At 31.7% G+C, this 16,620-nt stretch overlaps 2 protein-coding genes across 4 annotated transcripts; both read left to right on the forward strand.

Moving 5' to 3' along the window:
- The first annotated feature begins 509 nt into the window (after positions 1 to 509).
- LOC111916372 (UDP-glycosyltransferase 86A1) lies at positions 510 to 2,622 on the forward strand. Its single transcript, XM_023912040.3, has 2 exons — positions 510 to 1,273; positions 1,576 to 2,622. The coding sequence occupies exons 1-2, from the start codon at positions 727 to 729 to the stop codon at positions 2,484 to 2,486; spliced, it is 1,458 nt and encodes a 485-aa protein (XP_023767808.1). The 5' UTR covers positions 510 to 726; the 3' UTR covers positions 2,487 to 2,622.
- Positions 2,623 to 3,444: 822 nt separating this feature from the next.
- On the forward strand, positions 3,445 to 8,171 carry LOC111916373 (cell division cycle protein 48 homolog). Of its 3 annotated transcripts, XR_008230367.1 has the most exons (7): positions 3,445 to 3,551; positions 3,641 to 3,806; positions 3,998 to 4,273; positions 4,380 to 5,440; positions 5,514 to 6,366; positions 6,439 to 6,977; positions 7,091 to 8,171. XR_008230367.1 is itself a non-coding variant. In XM_023912041.3 (5 exons), exons 4-5 carry the CDS (start codon positions 4,442 to 4,444, stop codon positions 5,574 to 5,576), a joined length of 1,062 nt encoding a protein of 353 aa, XP_023767809.1. In that variant the 5' UTR covers positions 3,445 to 3,551; positions 3,641 to 3,806; positions 3,998 to 4,273; positions 4,380 to 4,441; the 3' UTR covers positions 5,577 to 8,171. The 3 variants fall into 3 exon arrangements, 1 of the variants encoding a protein (XP_023767809.1); XR_002858497.3 differs by having other exon boundaries at positions 5,514 to 6,977; XM_023912041.3 differs by having other exon boundaries at positions 5,514 to 8,171.
- The last annotated feature ends 8,449 nt before the right edge of the window (positions 8,172 to 16,620 follow it).

Here is a 16,620-nt window from a genome sequence, read left to right on the forward strand (position 1 = left end):
CAGTGAAAACATGACTATTTATAAGCATAATGAAAATAAATTAAGTAGCTGGTTGGTTATGCACCACTGCCATCGACATATCTCTTAGTGTTTGGCTTAGTTTTTTCAAAGTCAAAATCCTTTTTATAAAAGTTATAAAAAATTGATTTTTATTTTTCCAAAAAGTTCTTTTTTCTTGTCTAAAAACTTCAAAAGTAGTTTTTAAAATTATTTTTGCCAAATATTTTTTGTTTTTTTTTCTTTTCCAAAAAAAACTTTTGGCTGTAAAAAGCTAAGCCAAACATCCCCTAATAGTATATATAATTAGAAACGAAATTGGTTTACATCACATCCAAAAGAAACTCTATTTCTATCAATATTTGTGAAACCACTATATTGTTATCAAGATTTGTGAAACAAACATATTAACCTTTTCTCGATCTATCCTATTAATACCATAAAAAGACTCGTGTATAATAACCTAAAGGAAAAGAGATATTGGATCAACTTTCTTATATATCTAAATTAAAGGAAAACACAAAAATAAATTAAGCGTATTCAAATATGTCGTTCTTCTTTTCTTAAATGAAGAGAAAAGGATAAAATCATACTGACAAGTGATCAAGCCGAACTCTCTAACCGGACACGTATAATAAGCCCTCCCAAGGTCCAAGGAGCTTCAGCAATGCACAGGAAGTTATAATTATCCACTGCAAAACATTATCTCAGACGACGACAATCGCCGGAATGGCTGATCGGAAAACCGAAAATCCTCATGCAATATTCATACCATTTCCTCTCCAAGGCCACCTGATCCCTTCCGTTCTTCTTGCCGTCAAGCTAGCATCAAAGGGATTCACCATCACTTTCGTCAACACTGAATCAATCCACCATAGCATCATTAAATCCTCTTCACAATCTGCCATCAACGGTACCCACCACCATGACGACGGTGATCTTTTTGCAGAGGCACGGAAATCCGGTCTGGATATAAGGTATGCCTCCGTAAGCGACGGTCTTCCACTTGGGTTTGATCGATCCCTGAACCATGACCAATACATGGAGTGTCTTCTCCATGTATTTTCGGCTCATGTTGATGAGTTTGTAGGGAATTTAGTGAAAGGTGACGTGTCGATCAACTGTTTGATCGCCGATAGCTTCCATGTGTGGCCATTGATGATCTCAAAGAAGTATAATTTGGTCAATATTTCATTCTGGACAGAACCTGCTTTGGTTTTGAATTTGTATTATCACATGGATTTGCTCAAGAAAAACGGACACTATGATCCACTTGGTATACATAGCTTCCTTCAATCTCTCTTCAACATATAGGTCACGTACTTTCTTATTTATCTCATGAATTTATAATAATACATCAACTTATTAGAACATAAAGTTCATTAATTAAAGTTCATTAATTACATGAATTTATAATAATATATATATATACCCTTCATATATGAACCAACTAGCTAGCTTGTCATAAAAAAAGTAGTTTTGTTTTTATTATTGTATGCATAATATATCTTGCTATATACTAATTAATAATACAAACTCAAGTTTCTAGTAACGATATACATGTCTTTATGATTCCAGATAAGCATGAAGATGTCATAGATTACATACCTGGGGTCGATTCAATCAAACCAAGAGACATGATGTCATATCTCCAAGCAACTAATACAAACACCGTGTCACATCGCATCATACACAAGGCATTGTTTGAGGATGCAAAGAGCGCTGATTTCATGATATGTAACACAATACACGAGCTTGAATCTCACACAATTTCGACACTGAATCAAATGCAACCCTTTTATGCGATTGGTCCTATTTTTCCTAACAAGTTCACTCAAAAACTTGTGTCCACAAACTTATGGTATGAGTTAGATTGCACCCGTTGGCTTAATAATAGACCTCTTAGGTCGGTGTTGTATGTCTCCTTTGGTAGCTATGCTCACATTAGCAAACATGATCTCGCAGAGATAGCACATGGGCTCTTACAAAGTGGGGTTACTTTTGTTTGGGCACTTCGGCCTGATATAGTGAGTTCTAATGACACTAATGCTTTGCCTCTTGGATTTGAAGACAAAATTAAAGATCAAGGGTTGATTGTGCCTTGGTGTGATCAAAAAAGTGTTCTTTCACATCCATCGATAGGAGGGTTTGTGACACACTGTGGATGGAACTCGGTTTTGGAAAGTATATGGTGTGGGGTACCTTTGATTTGTTTTCCTCTTCTAACCGATCAGTTCCCAAATAGAAAATTAGTAGTTGATGATTGGAAAATTGGGATTAATTTATGTGAAGGGAATTTGGTTGAAAAAGAGGATGTCACAAAGAAAGTCAAAGGTTTGATGATTGGAGAGAAGTCAAGTGAATTGAGGAACGAGATCAAGAAAGTTAAAACTACATTGCAAGATGCTTTGGCATTGGGTGGATCGTCTCAAAGAAATTTCGATCAATTTATTAGTGAAGTTAGAATAAAAACTAATAATATGAAATGAAGTCGCTATTTACTGATATAGTCAAGTTTTTATAATTTTAATTTTATATAATAAATAATAAATAAGGACATAATTGTTGAGGAAGATTGCACTTAATTAGATCAATTGATGCATGACCTATTTGTATTTGTGAAAGATCAAATTTGTTTAAATAGTTAGAATAATGATAAATGTAAGTTTGTAAAAAATATTAAGTCATATGTGATATTAAATTTATGCACTTAATTAGATCAACTTAAAGCTCATCGGAGTGACTTCGTCATCTTATAAACCTCACCCGAGCAAGGCTTGGACATGCCAAGTTTGGCTTGGCAACTTGGTGATTTTTTACCGATGTGATATTCTTTTCTTTTTTTACTCATTAACTAAAATTCATTTTTTTTTAAATTCATCCAATTTTAAAAATATAACTGTTTTTTTTTCTTTCTTTTTTTTTTTTTTTTTTTTAAATTATAAATTTTAAACTCTCAATCTTCAACTATAAATATCATCATCCTAATTCATTCTTCGTCCCATTCAAATTTTCTTAATTCATTTCCCCTAACTTTCATATTTTTATTTCTTCAAAACCTCATCGCTAATGATTCGTACGATTCGTGTTTGGTCCCCTGAAAAAATGATATTGTTGGCTCGTTAATGGATTGATGTTATAGAAGACTCAATGCACATTAACCTCTTAGGAATGTTGTTTCTTTTATTTTCGATTCCGTACATCTTTAAATGTTTTTTCTTTTATTTTCGATTCCATACATCTTTAAATGATACTTAATTGAATGAGCCAAAATATATTATTTTATTGTTATAGATAAACATGAACTTTTTTCTATTCTACGGAGTAATATAAAGTTATAAACAAAGAAAAAGAAGGTAAGAAGCTTTCTTTGGTAACAAGAAAGGTTTCTATGCTTCTTCTATATACACATACACAATACACTCCCTTCTCCAATCGTAACCCTCTCCAAACCCTCGCCCCAAAATTCTCAATTCTTCGTTTTCTTTTACCAATCTAAGTCTATTAATCAATTTCCTCCACACCATGACTGATCAAGCTGAATCATCCGACGCGTAAGTCACAATTGTCCCTTGTTCTATTGTTAACATCTTTAGCGGTGTATTATGACTGTAATTTCCTAATTTTAAAAGTTTTGTTATAGCAAGGGAACTAAGCGGGACTTTAGCACCGTGATTCTTGAGCGAAAGAAGGCGGCGAATAGACTCGTCATTGATGAAGCTATCAACGATGATAACTCTGTTGTTTCTCTTCATCCCGAGACCATGTAAAAGCTTCAACTCTTCAGAGGCGATACCATCCTGATCAAGGTATCTTAGGGTTTATACTTTATAGTTTATACAATCTTATAATCGTTTCTTGAGTCCTCTAATACTTGAATATATTGTTTTCTGCTCTTTTTGAAAGTTATTCGTTGCATTCTTCATTCAATCTAGCGTTTTTTATACAAGTTCGATTCAGCCTATTGTAATGAATCTGACCTTATAAATCTAATGTATAGATCTAGTTATTGTACATTGCGCGCTTCAATTGTTTCATCTTCTTGCACGGCAAGAAAATGAGAGATACAATCTGTATCGCACTTGCTGATGACACCTGTGACGAACCAAAGATTAGGATGAATAAAGTCGTCAGATCAAATCTAAGGGTCAGGCTCGACGATGTAGTTTCAGTTCATCAGTGTGCTGATGTTAAATACGGAAAGCGTGTGCACGTTCTCCTGATTGATGATACCATAGAAGGCGTCACTGGAAATCTCTTCGATGCATACCTAAAAGTAAGTTCATTCTCTATAAACCAACTACTCTCCTCTCTTGTTTTCTTCTGATTTTTTCCATTGATGTATCTCACTGTTTGTTTGATTCGCAATTTGCAACCTGCAGCTTACTTCCTTGAAGCATATTGCCCTGTAAGAAAGGGCGACTTCTTTCTAGTAAGAGGAGGAATGAGAAGTGTCAAGTTCAAAGTCATTGAAACCGAACCCTATGAGTACTGTGTGGTTGCCCCTGATACAGAAATCTTCTGTGAAGGTGAACCTGTGAGAAGAGAAGACGAAGACAAATTAGATGAAGTTGGTTATGATGATGTAGGTGGAGTGCGCAAACAAATGGCACAAATCCATGAATTGGTAGAATTACCATTACGCCATCCCCAACTCTTCAAATCAATCAGTGTTAAACCCCCAAAGGGTATCCTTCTATACGGGCCACCCGGATCCGGGAAAACCCTAATTGCCCGGGCAGTTGCTAATGAAACAGGCGCCTTCTTCTTCTGCATCAACGGGCCAGAAATCATGTCAAAAATGGCGGGTGAAAGCGAGAGTAATCTCCGAAAAGCATTCGAAGAAGCTGAAAAAAACGCGCCTTCGATCATCTTCATTGATGAAATTGATTCAATCGCACCAAAACGTGAAAAAACACATGGTGAAGTCGAAAGGAGAATTGTTTCACAGTTGTTGACATTAATGGACAGGTTAAAATCACGGGCCCATGTTATAGTCATGGGTGCCACTAATCGCCCAAATAGTATCGATCCGACTTTAAGGAGATTTGGGAGATTCGATAGGGAAATTGACATTGGTGTCCCTGATGAAATCGGGAGACTTGAAGTTCTTCGTATTCATACAAAAAACATGAAGCTTGCTGATGATGTGGATTTGGAGAAAGTTGGGAAAGAGACACATGGGTACGTCGGTGCTGACCTGACAGCTTTGTGTACTGAAGCTGCTCTTCAATGTATTCGTGAGAAAATGGATGTGATTGATTTGGAAGATGAATCAATCGATCCTGAGATTTTGAACTCCATGGTTGTATCCAATGAGCACTTTCAAACAGCTCTTGGAACAAGTAACCCTTCTGCTCTTCGTGAAACGGTTGTTGAAGTTCCAAATGTAAGCCGAGAAGACATTGGTGGCCTTGAAAATGTCAAACGAGAGCTTCAAGAGGTATTTGTTTTTTTAGTAAATTTCATTATCTATTCTTGTTTACTTGTTACTTATGGTACAAGTTATTATGCAGACGGTACAATACCTGGTGGAACAACCGGAGAAATTTGATAAATTCGGAATGGCGTCATCGTAGGGAGTTTTGTTCTATGGCCCACCGGGTTGTGCAAAAACGCTTCTTGCAAAAGCGATTACGAATGAATGTCAAGCGAATTTCATAAGCATCAAGGGACCTGAGCTTCTGACAATGTGGTTTGGTGAAAGTGAAGCAAATGTGCTCGATAAGGCGCGTGGAATTATTTCTTGAAACGTTTACATATGTGTTCAAATTCGCCCTAGACTATGCCTCCTACATTAGGATACATCACATGATCCTATTTATATGTATACTATATAGATCCTTTCTCCTAATCCCTTGCATCATCATCTGCTTCATCAAGGATCATCTGGAATGCTCTTGCCTTTGGCTTTAGTGGCATATTTGGCTTTATATCTCCTTCCCTCTTTGGACAGTCTTGCTTGAAGTGTCCTTCCTCATTACATCCATAACACACCCTTTTTGAATGTACACTCATTGGCATAATGTCCAATCTTTCCACACTTGAAACATGTCACCTCCTCGCTACATTTTCCTAAGTGTTTCTTCTTGCACTTATCGCACCATCTTACTTCATCTCCTCCTACTTCGAACTTCTTTGAACCAGACTTCAAGAATTTCCCCTTCTCGTTGGACCTTGAAGATCCTTCAAATTTCATTTTCTCGCCAACTTCAGCTTTCTCCAGACCCTTTCCCTTATCTGGGTCTCAACATTCTTAGCTGCCCAGACGACGACTTTCAATGTGGTTGCTTGCTTAACCATCGGACCAAGGTCCGATGGCAATCCATTAGCAAACTTGTTGACCTTGCAGAGTTCGGTTGGAACTAGGTAATGAACAAGCTTCATCTTCTCCGTAAAACTTGCAGCATACTCGGCGACACTCATTCTTCCCTTCTTCAGGTTTTGGAACTCATTGTTGGTATCTAAAAGATCTTGCTCAGAGCAGTACTGCATCTTCAGTTGCACCAGGAAATCTTCCCAAGACATCTTGTTAGCTTCTCCATTGGGCATCGTATTAGCTAGTAGCTTCCACCACCTCAATACCCCAGATTTTAACAGGGGAACCGCGAGAGTGGTCTTCTGTCTGTTGCTACATTCGCAACTCCCAAACATTGTCTCCATCTCAGAGACCATAACTTCCACCTATGTTGGGCTTCCAGAAAGACACGGTGGTTTGGATGTCATGAAATCCTTGTACTTGCATCCATATCCGACATTTCCTCCATATTTGTTATTCCTTTTAACCACTGGTGGTTCAGCTTGACCAACGGTCCTACCGTAGTTCCCTTCTTCTGACTGTCCGTCATTTAGTTCGGGTTGTTCAACAGGCATCAAAGGTTCATTCCTATTATTCAGCAACAATTGCCTCATTTCCTCCCTCTGTTCGGCCATCATAGCCCGAATCATGTCTTGTACTCCAACCATCATGACTGGCTCAGGTGCATAATTTACATAATACTCAAATAATTCCTCTTTATTACCTTAAAATAAGTTACATTTGTTGACCGTAACCATTACATCATCGTATCAATGCTTAACCTCGAAACACTAGCATTATAAAGTCGCACGGTGGGGCATGTAGAGCGGCATGGTCGAGCTATTTTAATTGTGGTCAAAATGGGCATTTGAGTTGGGACTGCCCCCGGGGTGCACTGATTTGCTTCCACTGCAACCATACATGCCATAAAAGGTCGACTGCCCGAGATGATAGGAGGAGCAGCGACAACGCCTGCACCGACCACTTTGAGGATCAATGATGGCCGCCAGGTCAAGACGGAGACACCTATGGTGAAGATAAGAGCATTTCAGCTAACAGCTGAGTAGGCGAAAGCAACACCGATGTGGTTACTGGTATGTCTCTTTACCTTATCGTTTATTGTTTTATTTTTTTATGTTTATATTTATTTGATCATGTGTAGAGACTTTTTTAGTCAATGGTATGACTACTTATGTCTTGTTCGATTCGGATGCTACTCGATCCTTTGTATCTCTTGCGCTTAGCAAGAAGTTTAGCGATACTCCTAGGATTTTGGATTATCCATTGGAGGTAGAGATTGCTAATGATCGTTCAGTGAGTGATTTAAGGGTTCATCGAGGGTGTGATCTAAACCTATTCAGCGAGAGATATTATATCGATTTGGTTCTGATTCATCTGCGAGAGTCGAAGGTTATTATAAGGATGGATTGGTTGGGTTCTAATGGAGACATGATTGATTGTGAGCGCCAGCTAGTGAGAGTTCAAACCACAAGTGGGGGAGAACTAGTTATTCATGGCGAGGGAGCTTAGCATGGACCATCCCTCTGCTCAGCTACGAGGGCCATGAGATATCTTCAACAAGGCTATTTTGGGTTTTCGGTTTATGTGGCGGATACTCGGGTTGGGGGCACGGTGACGTAGGTGAGGTGCCCATCGTTCGGGATTTCCCCGATGTGTTTCCAGAGGATTTACCTAGAGTGTCTCCTGAGAGGCAGGTTGATTTCCAAATTGATTTGGTTCCTGATGTGACTCCGGTAGTCAAAGCACCATATCAGTTAGCGCCCCCTGAGATACAGGAGTTGTCCACGCAATTGCAGGAGCTGCTAGAAAAGGGTTTGGCAAATATGATGAATTAATGAAAATAAAAACAGACTACAAATCAACAATGTCATTTTTAAGTTTTATATATATATATATATATATATATATATATATATATATATATATATATATATGATATAAATGATATCTTTATGATTGTAGTAATAATATTTTAAAGAAAATCACAAAAAAATCCAAAACTAATATATAAATTATCATTATTGTGTTTTTTAATAAAATAATTATCTTAATTTTGAGTTTTTTAATAAATAAATATAAGTTGTTCTCAAATAAATTTAGTATATATAAACAAGAAAATTTTAAAAAAAATCCTTCAACTTTAACCTTAATAACGAAAAGTCCTCAAATTTATTTATTTATTTTTTGTTGTTTTTACAGTTTAACCATTAAAATACAACACTAACCGGTTGCAAAGGTTGTTTTGTAAGTTTTCATCATGGTCAAATTGAAAAAAAAAAAAAACAATCAAGGTGACTTTTTTTTGTCAATAAAACCAAAATATAGAAGTTTTTTTTTCTTTTTTTTTGTTTGACAAATTTCCCTTGACTTAAAAAAATATATTATTAGTTGTTATTTTAAGACATTTTTTCTAGAAAATATTAAAAAGAGTAAATTACATGAATGGTCCCTATGGTTTGGGGTAATTTGCGCGCTTGGTCCCTAACTTATTTTTTTAACTCGAAAAATCTCTACTGTTTGTTTTTGTTACGTTTGGTCCATACTGTTTGTTTTTGTTATGCGATTGGTCTCTGTCTTACCTAAAAAAACTATTATTTAAATAGAAAAAAATTATAAGATAGGTAAGGTAAGGTGAGTGGGGTTGGGGTTGGGGTGTGTTTATTTAAATATTTTAAAAAATCAAGGGAAAAATAGTTTTTTTAGGTAAGACAGGGACCAAACGTGTAACAAAAACAAACAGTAGGGACCTTCCAAGTTAAAAAAATAAGTTAGGGACCAAACGTGCAAATTACCCTAAACCGTAGGGACCATTCGTGTAATTTACTCTATTAAAAACTTTTAAACGTCAATTATATATTCAAAATATTCAATTTTACGCAATTTATTTGTTTTAAAAATATTCAGACCAATCAATTAAGATATTTTTTTAATAATTTTTTTTTCATTTTCCTTTAACTTCATTGTTAACCCATTTCTAAGGGAAAAAAATGTAGTACACAAAATAGTTTTTAATATCTTTAATGTATACTAATACTTAAATTGTTAAGTTTTTAATATTTTCGGGTAGAGTGTTTTTTGATAGCACGCTTGCAGCTTCTGACGTAAGTACAGCACAAGTCAATTATTTTGCATATCAAAGAGGCCCAATTTTGTATTTATGAGAGAAATCGGATGCAGAAAAATGACTATTTGTATTTTTATGTGGTTACCGACAAACATAAACTATTACATCATTCATTTGTATCCATCACATTATCATCCATTTATATTCATTAGTGAAGTGAGACCCGTATATTATATGGGCTGATTTAAAAAAAAAAATTAAACATTAAATTGAAGTGTAAATAGAAAATATTTTTTAATGTATAATTTTAAAATAAGAATGAAATAAACGTATTTATTGCAATTTAATATCATATATATGATATTTAATACTTTACATATATAAGTATATGACTTTAATTTTAAAAATTATAACAAACCAAAAATTGACAAATGGATAATATTTACTTCAAAAATACCACAAAATGACAAGTGTCAAAACTCATGAGAGATTAACATATGGCAAAAAAACTTTCATTTATTAAGGAGGATTAGTTTTATTCATTTTTAAAGATAAAAATTAGGCTTTTCCACTATCATAAATATAGTAATTACTCCGTTAACTAAATAATCGATGATCATGGTATGTAAGGGGGACAATTTCGACGACCGTCTAAAGCCTAGTTTTAGTCCCCAAGATTAATGCTAAGAGAGGGTTTTTATCGTCACAAAGGTATAAAAGCGTCTAAAACTGATGTATTTATTGGTAACCACAATTGATTCAAAATGAAGGGAAAACGAATCGAATGAAATTTAAGAGCATTGGGTATGGGCCGATGTTATAACGTCATTTTACATGCCACATCAACCTTAACACCACCATAACACCATGTAGGAAATGGTGTTCCAATGTCATAACTTGTTAAGAGGTAGAAAAAGGTAGAGAGTGAAAGAGAGAAGAAGGAAGAAAAATGATTTTGATTGGTTCTGATTCTCGTTTCAATATGTTGTGACGAGCACGAGAAGTGCCATGACGAGAAGAAACGAGAAGGGGGGGGGGGGGGCGGTGTTCCCCCCGTCACGACGGCGTTTTCATGTGCCACATCATCCGGTTGCTTCTCGTTGTTGGCCCATACCGCATGGTCTAAAAAACTTATGGGCCTTTCAACCGAGATACACAGAAGTAATAGTCCCAATAAAATCAATGACCCATTTGTTCAATCATGTTGTATGCTTCTTATTGTTTGTTTCAAGTATATAAAGCATTTATGTATCATTTTGTGATGTAACTCTTTATATGTACTTTATTGCTTCATTTGTGTGTAATGAAGTTTATATACTTTAGATTATATGTTTCGGATATTGTGTTGTTTTTATGCAATTGCAGATTCTAGTTATATGTAAGAAGCTATTTGCATATTGAATATCAATTCTGATTTTGTTTTGATGTCTAATAAGTACATTTTGTTGACAAATCTCACTCTTCATGCCATGTGGTTGATTATTGGTTGTAGTTAGATGTGAGAGTATTTTCTAGAATGTATTGGATTTGTACTAATATTTAATTGGTCAAATCTTTGAATTACTCTAATTATGCTGAAAAATTAGGCATTGACACCACAATTCATATTTTTAGCCCTACATAGAATGAAGCTCTATGTATGTGCACTTAGCATGTTCTTATCTTTACGTATAATAAAACCACGCCTTATTGCTTTGAGGGGTCAACATTTATGTGTTTTCCTACTACAATGTTGTGATAATCAAGGGACCTTGAAGATCCTTGAATTTGAGTTGAAGTGAGGATATGTATGCAACCACCCTTTACACTACTATTGAAGCTTAAACTATTTTCTTTTCTATATACTTTATATTTGTTTTATTCTTGTTAATGTTTCATACATTAATTTGGATGATACTTTTTTTGAAGGACATGATTTTTTATTTTGTCCCGAGCTTTATATCAGACTTGGACCGGTTTTAACCTTTGGTATATTTTTTTATTTGTTTTCAAATTATTAAAGCATTAGTTTCATTAACAATTAACTTTATAAAGAAAAAAAATCATCTTTCTAAATTTATTGTTTTATTCGATGAATATCCAACCTTCGTTAACATAAAAAACGATAAAATTTGATATTTTTATTTATTCTTTCCAAATATAAATCCCTAAAAATTAAAATCAACAATATACATGCACTACATAAAGATGATGCATTCAAAGACATTTTTCTAATTTTGTAGTTGTATATAGACAATAAAATGACTTATTAAGGTAATTAACTTTTCAGTATGTTTATATTTGGGTAACTATTTTTTTTCTGTACACATCTAGGTAACAAACTTGTTGGAAGTGTTCACATATGACCATTATGACCTGTTATAGCAAGTTAAATCCTAGATGTGAACGCTTTCAACAAGTTTGTTACTTAGATGTGTAAAAAAAGTTACCCAAATATGAACAAAATTAAAAGTAAAAGTCAATTACACGAATGGTCCCTATGGTTTGGGGGATTTTGTGTTTTTGGTTCCTAACTTATTTTTTTAAACTTAGATGGTCCTTACTGTTTATTTTTGTTGCGCGTTTGGTCACCGTCTTACCTAAAAAGACTATTGTGCATTTATTAATTTATTTTTTAATTAATTTTCTTATTTATGTATTTATTTTTTACATATTTAAAAAAATTAATAGACCTCACATATTTGTATCTCACCGGATGATCCATACTGTTTATTTTTTAATTAATTTATTTTTTAAACTCAGATGATCCCTACTGTTTAATTTTGTTACGAGCTTGGTCTCTATCTTACCTAAAAAGACTATTTTGCCCTTATTAATTTTTTTTTAATTAATTTTCTTGTTTATGTATTTATTCCTTATATATTTAAGAAAAATTAGTAGACCCCACATATCTGTATCTCATCACCATCCTATCTTTCATCATCTTCAACTTCTATTTATTTTCCATCTTTAGTGATATCGACGTCTTCATCATCCCTTTTTTTTGGTCCTTCAACTCCGTCGAATCAACACCACAACCCACTAAAGATGAAGAGACTGTAGGTTATGGTGTTGGTTCGCTAGAGTTGAAGTACCAAAAAAAGAAGGATGGTGAAGACGTGGATGTTACTAAAGATGGAAACGAAATAGAAGTTGGGGAGGATGAGAGATAGGATGGTGACTGGTAAGACCCAAATTAAAATTCTCAAATGTGGTTTCAGGTTTATGGTGAGGAGATACATATATGTGAGGTCTATTAATTTTTTTAAATATACAAAAAATAAATACATAAATAAGAAAATTAATTAAAAAATAAATTAATAAGGGCACAATAGTCTTTTTAGGTAAGCCAGGGACCAAACGCGCAACAAAAATAAACAGTAGGGATCATCCGAATTAAATTTCTCAAATGTTGTTTGCGGTTTACGGTGAGGAGATATAGATATGTGGGGTCTATTAATTTTTTTAAATATATAACAAATAAATACATAAATAAGAAAATTAATTAAAAATAAATTAATAAGGGCAAAATAGTCTTTTTAGGTAAGACAATGACCAAACGTGTAACAAAAATAAGCAGAAGGGACCATCTGAGTTAAAAAAAATAAGTTAGGGACTAAAAACACAAATTCTCCCAAACCATAAGGACCATTTGTGTAATTTATTTTTACTTTTAGCTTTGTTCATATTTGGGTAATTATTTTTTTTGTACACATCTATGTAACGAACTTGTTGAAAGTGTTCACATCTATGATTTAACCTGCTATAGTAGGTCATAATGGTCATATATGAACACTTGCTACAAGTTTGTTACCTAAATGTGTACAGAAAAAAAAATAGCTACCTGGATGTGAACATACCGAAAATTTAATTACCTTAATAAATCATTTTCCCAATTTGCTTTTATTTAAAAAAATATAAAGGTTGGTATATTTATTTTTATTATAAAAAAGTCAATGTGTGTTCATGCATCTACATATTTAGGGCGTGTTTTGTAGTTGTATATTGAGCATAAAAAGCCAATATAAATCCCTAAATATTAAAATCAACAACATACATACACTTAGGGATGTCATAAAAAACCAAAACCGAATAACCAAACCGAACCAAATGAAGTTTGGTTCATTTGGTTCGGGTTATTTGGTTTGGTTAACCGAATAAGGATACCTTATTTGGTTTGGTTTTGGTTAAATTTTCATTGTTTTGGTTAAACCGAAAAAACCGAATATATATCTATATATATATATATATATATATATATATATATATATATATATATATATATATATATACATATATCAACATTTTATATATAAATTTATTGATTAGTTACTAAGATTTCCATGACTTTCTCAATTATTAACCAATAAAAAGTTATAATTGTTTTATATTTTGTATTAAAAAGCAAAAGCAAATTAATCAAATAACTTTTAGTTGTTTTTTTCATTTTCATATACGATTAAAGTTAAATTAACTTATCTCTACAACTTGAATATAATATTTTATATATTAATGTAGTTTCTTTGTTTGGTAATAGTTAAATAAGTTTTTTTTTTTACTTTTAGTTTAATATTTATTTTTACGTGTTGAATTTTATTCAGTTTAACCGTTAAACTGAACCGAATAAACCATAATCGAATAAACCGAAACCGATTAAACCGGACCTTATTTGGTTTGGTTATGGTTAAATTTAAAATGTAAAAAAACCGATAAAACCGAACCGTATTAACCGAAAACCGAAAAACCAAACCGAATAACACCCTTACATACACTACATAAAGATGATACAGTATATTCAAAGATATTATATATATATATATATATATATATATATATATATATATATATATATATATATATATACACTACATAAAGATGATATAGTATATTCAAAGATATTTTTTTTAATTATATATATATATATATATATATATATATATATATATATATATATATTATACATACTTATAAAGCTAGTATTTTTCTTGAATCATGCATTCGAAACCCCCATAAAAATTTGTCAACACCACATGCATTTGAAACCCTCACACCCTTTCACCTTTAAAGTAATTAATCACACATAATCTCATTCCAAGAAAATCACACACTCTATAAGTTCAACACCTCATGCATTTCAAACCCCCACACCCTTTCATCTTCATTATATATGTAGTTATATTAATATATTTTTCTTACAAAAAGTCGTCATTTGGTTGAAAATATTATGATTCAAAAGTTTTCATATAGTTGAAGCATTCACAATTCAAATATAATGATTTGAAGAAATGGGTTATGTCGCATCGATGATAATTGTAATATGATTTTTTTTCTTTCAACCAAAACAAATGAAGCTTTTCTATTCTTTCTTTATATTCAATTTCTCATTTGACCTTTATATGAGATTTATATGTATTACTCGATCTTGAATGTGACTCTCCAAACATCAATGTTTGCTTGGAATATCTTTCTCATTCTTGTTTTTCAAGAAAAACATTTTGATTACAGGTTAGTGAAGAATTGTCAATAAGTTTCTATGGTTGAATGATGTTCAATAAAGAAAGAAGATTCAGAAAACGGATATAGGTTTTTTTTTGTTTGAGCAAAGTAGACGAATGTTAGTTTTTTCTTTTGATTTAAATATATATTTATGTAACCTTTTTATTTATATATTTAACCACCCAATTTTCTTATTTATTTGATTGTAGTTTTTCTATTTTGATTATGTTTATTTTCTATTATTTTTTGTTGGGTTATCCTACACAACATATTTACAAGACAATATTTAAAAGATAACATAATTTTTAACATTTGATATGTAATTATGATGATTTATCATGATATGTTCTTCATATGAAATTAATTTATCCATATTACTACTACAATAATTACATATAAGATTTACAAAAATATATATTATATGTGATTTGTTTAACATATATATGTACCTATGTATGTTATAAATTTATAATTAAATATATTTATGTTTAATATCTGAAGGGATTAAAATGATGCATCAAAACCAATTATTTAGACGAATATAATAATAATAATAATAATAATAATAATAATAATAATAATAATAATAATAATAAATACACATTTCCAAATACTGTATTCATTTGAAACTCACACTACAACTCAAGAGTTTTCTAATTTATGTATATTTATTAGTTACAACTCAAGAGTTTTTAACTTATGATTATTAATTAGTAATCACTAATAACTTTTTATTTTCCTTTCTTTAATAAGGTTGTAAAGTTTTGCTCATTAAAAACATTAATGTATTTGAAGAGATTTGTGATTTAAATATGAAAAGTTAATATAAATGTTATAATAAATGTTTTAGTGTTTTTATGTTATTAAAAGTTGTAGTGTTTATTTTTCATATTTTTTTATTATTCGTTGCATATATATCTTTTTTAATACAAATGTTATAATAAATGTTTTTGTATTTTTATGTTACTAAAAGTTGTAGTTCATATTTTTTATTATTCATTTGAAAACTCGCACTACAACTCAAGAGTTTTCTAATTTATGTATATTTATTAGTTACAACTCAAGAGTTTTTTACTTACGATTATTAATTAGTAATCACTGATAACTTTTTATTTTTCTTTCTTTTATAAGGTTGTAAAGTTTTGCTCATTAAAAACATTAATGTATTTGAAGAGATTTGTGATTTAAATATGAAAAGCTAATATAATTGTTATAATAAAAGTTTTAGAGTTTTTATGTTATTAAAAGTTTTAGTGTTTATTTTTCGTATTTTTTTATTATTCGTTGTATATATATATTTTTTTAATACAATGTTATAATAGATGTTTTTGTATTTTTATGTTACTAAAAGTTGTAGTTCATATTTTTGTTCATACATTTTGTTACCCGTTATATATAGATTATCATACGTTTGATATATAATTTACACAATTTTAAACGGTTTATAAAATTATCAAATAATTATGTGTATCACAATGACTTAAAACTTAAAACTATAATCATCATACAATATTATAAAGGAAACATTTTTTCTTTTACAACATTGATTTGAAACTCCCAACATTTCATATTTCCATACAATATACTTAATTTATTAACTTAAATATGCTTTTAGTTGTAAACATTATCATAAATGGTAGAATTTGTGACTTATCAATATGATATACTTAATTTGTTAACTTCAATGTATAGTTAAATAAATAACCTACATTAATATATCAAATAAGCTTAAAAATTTAGTGTAAAATTTAAAACCTAAAGTAAA

The sequence above is a fragment of the Lactuca sativa genome, chromosome 2 (assembly GCF_002870075.4).
Source record: "Lactuca sativa cultivar Salinas chromosome 2, Lsat_Salinas_v11, whole genome shotgun sequence".
NCBI lineage: Eukaryota > Viridiplantae > Streptophyta > Magnoliopsida > Asterales > Asteraceae > Lactuca > Lactuca sativa.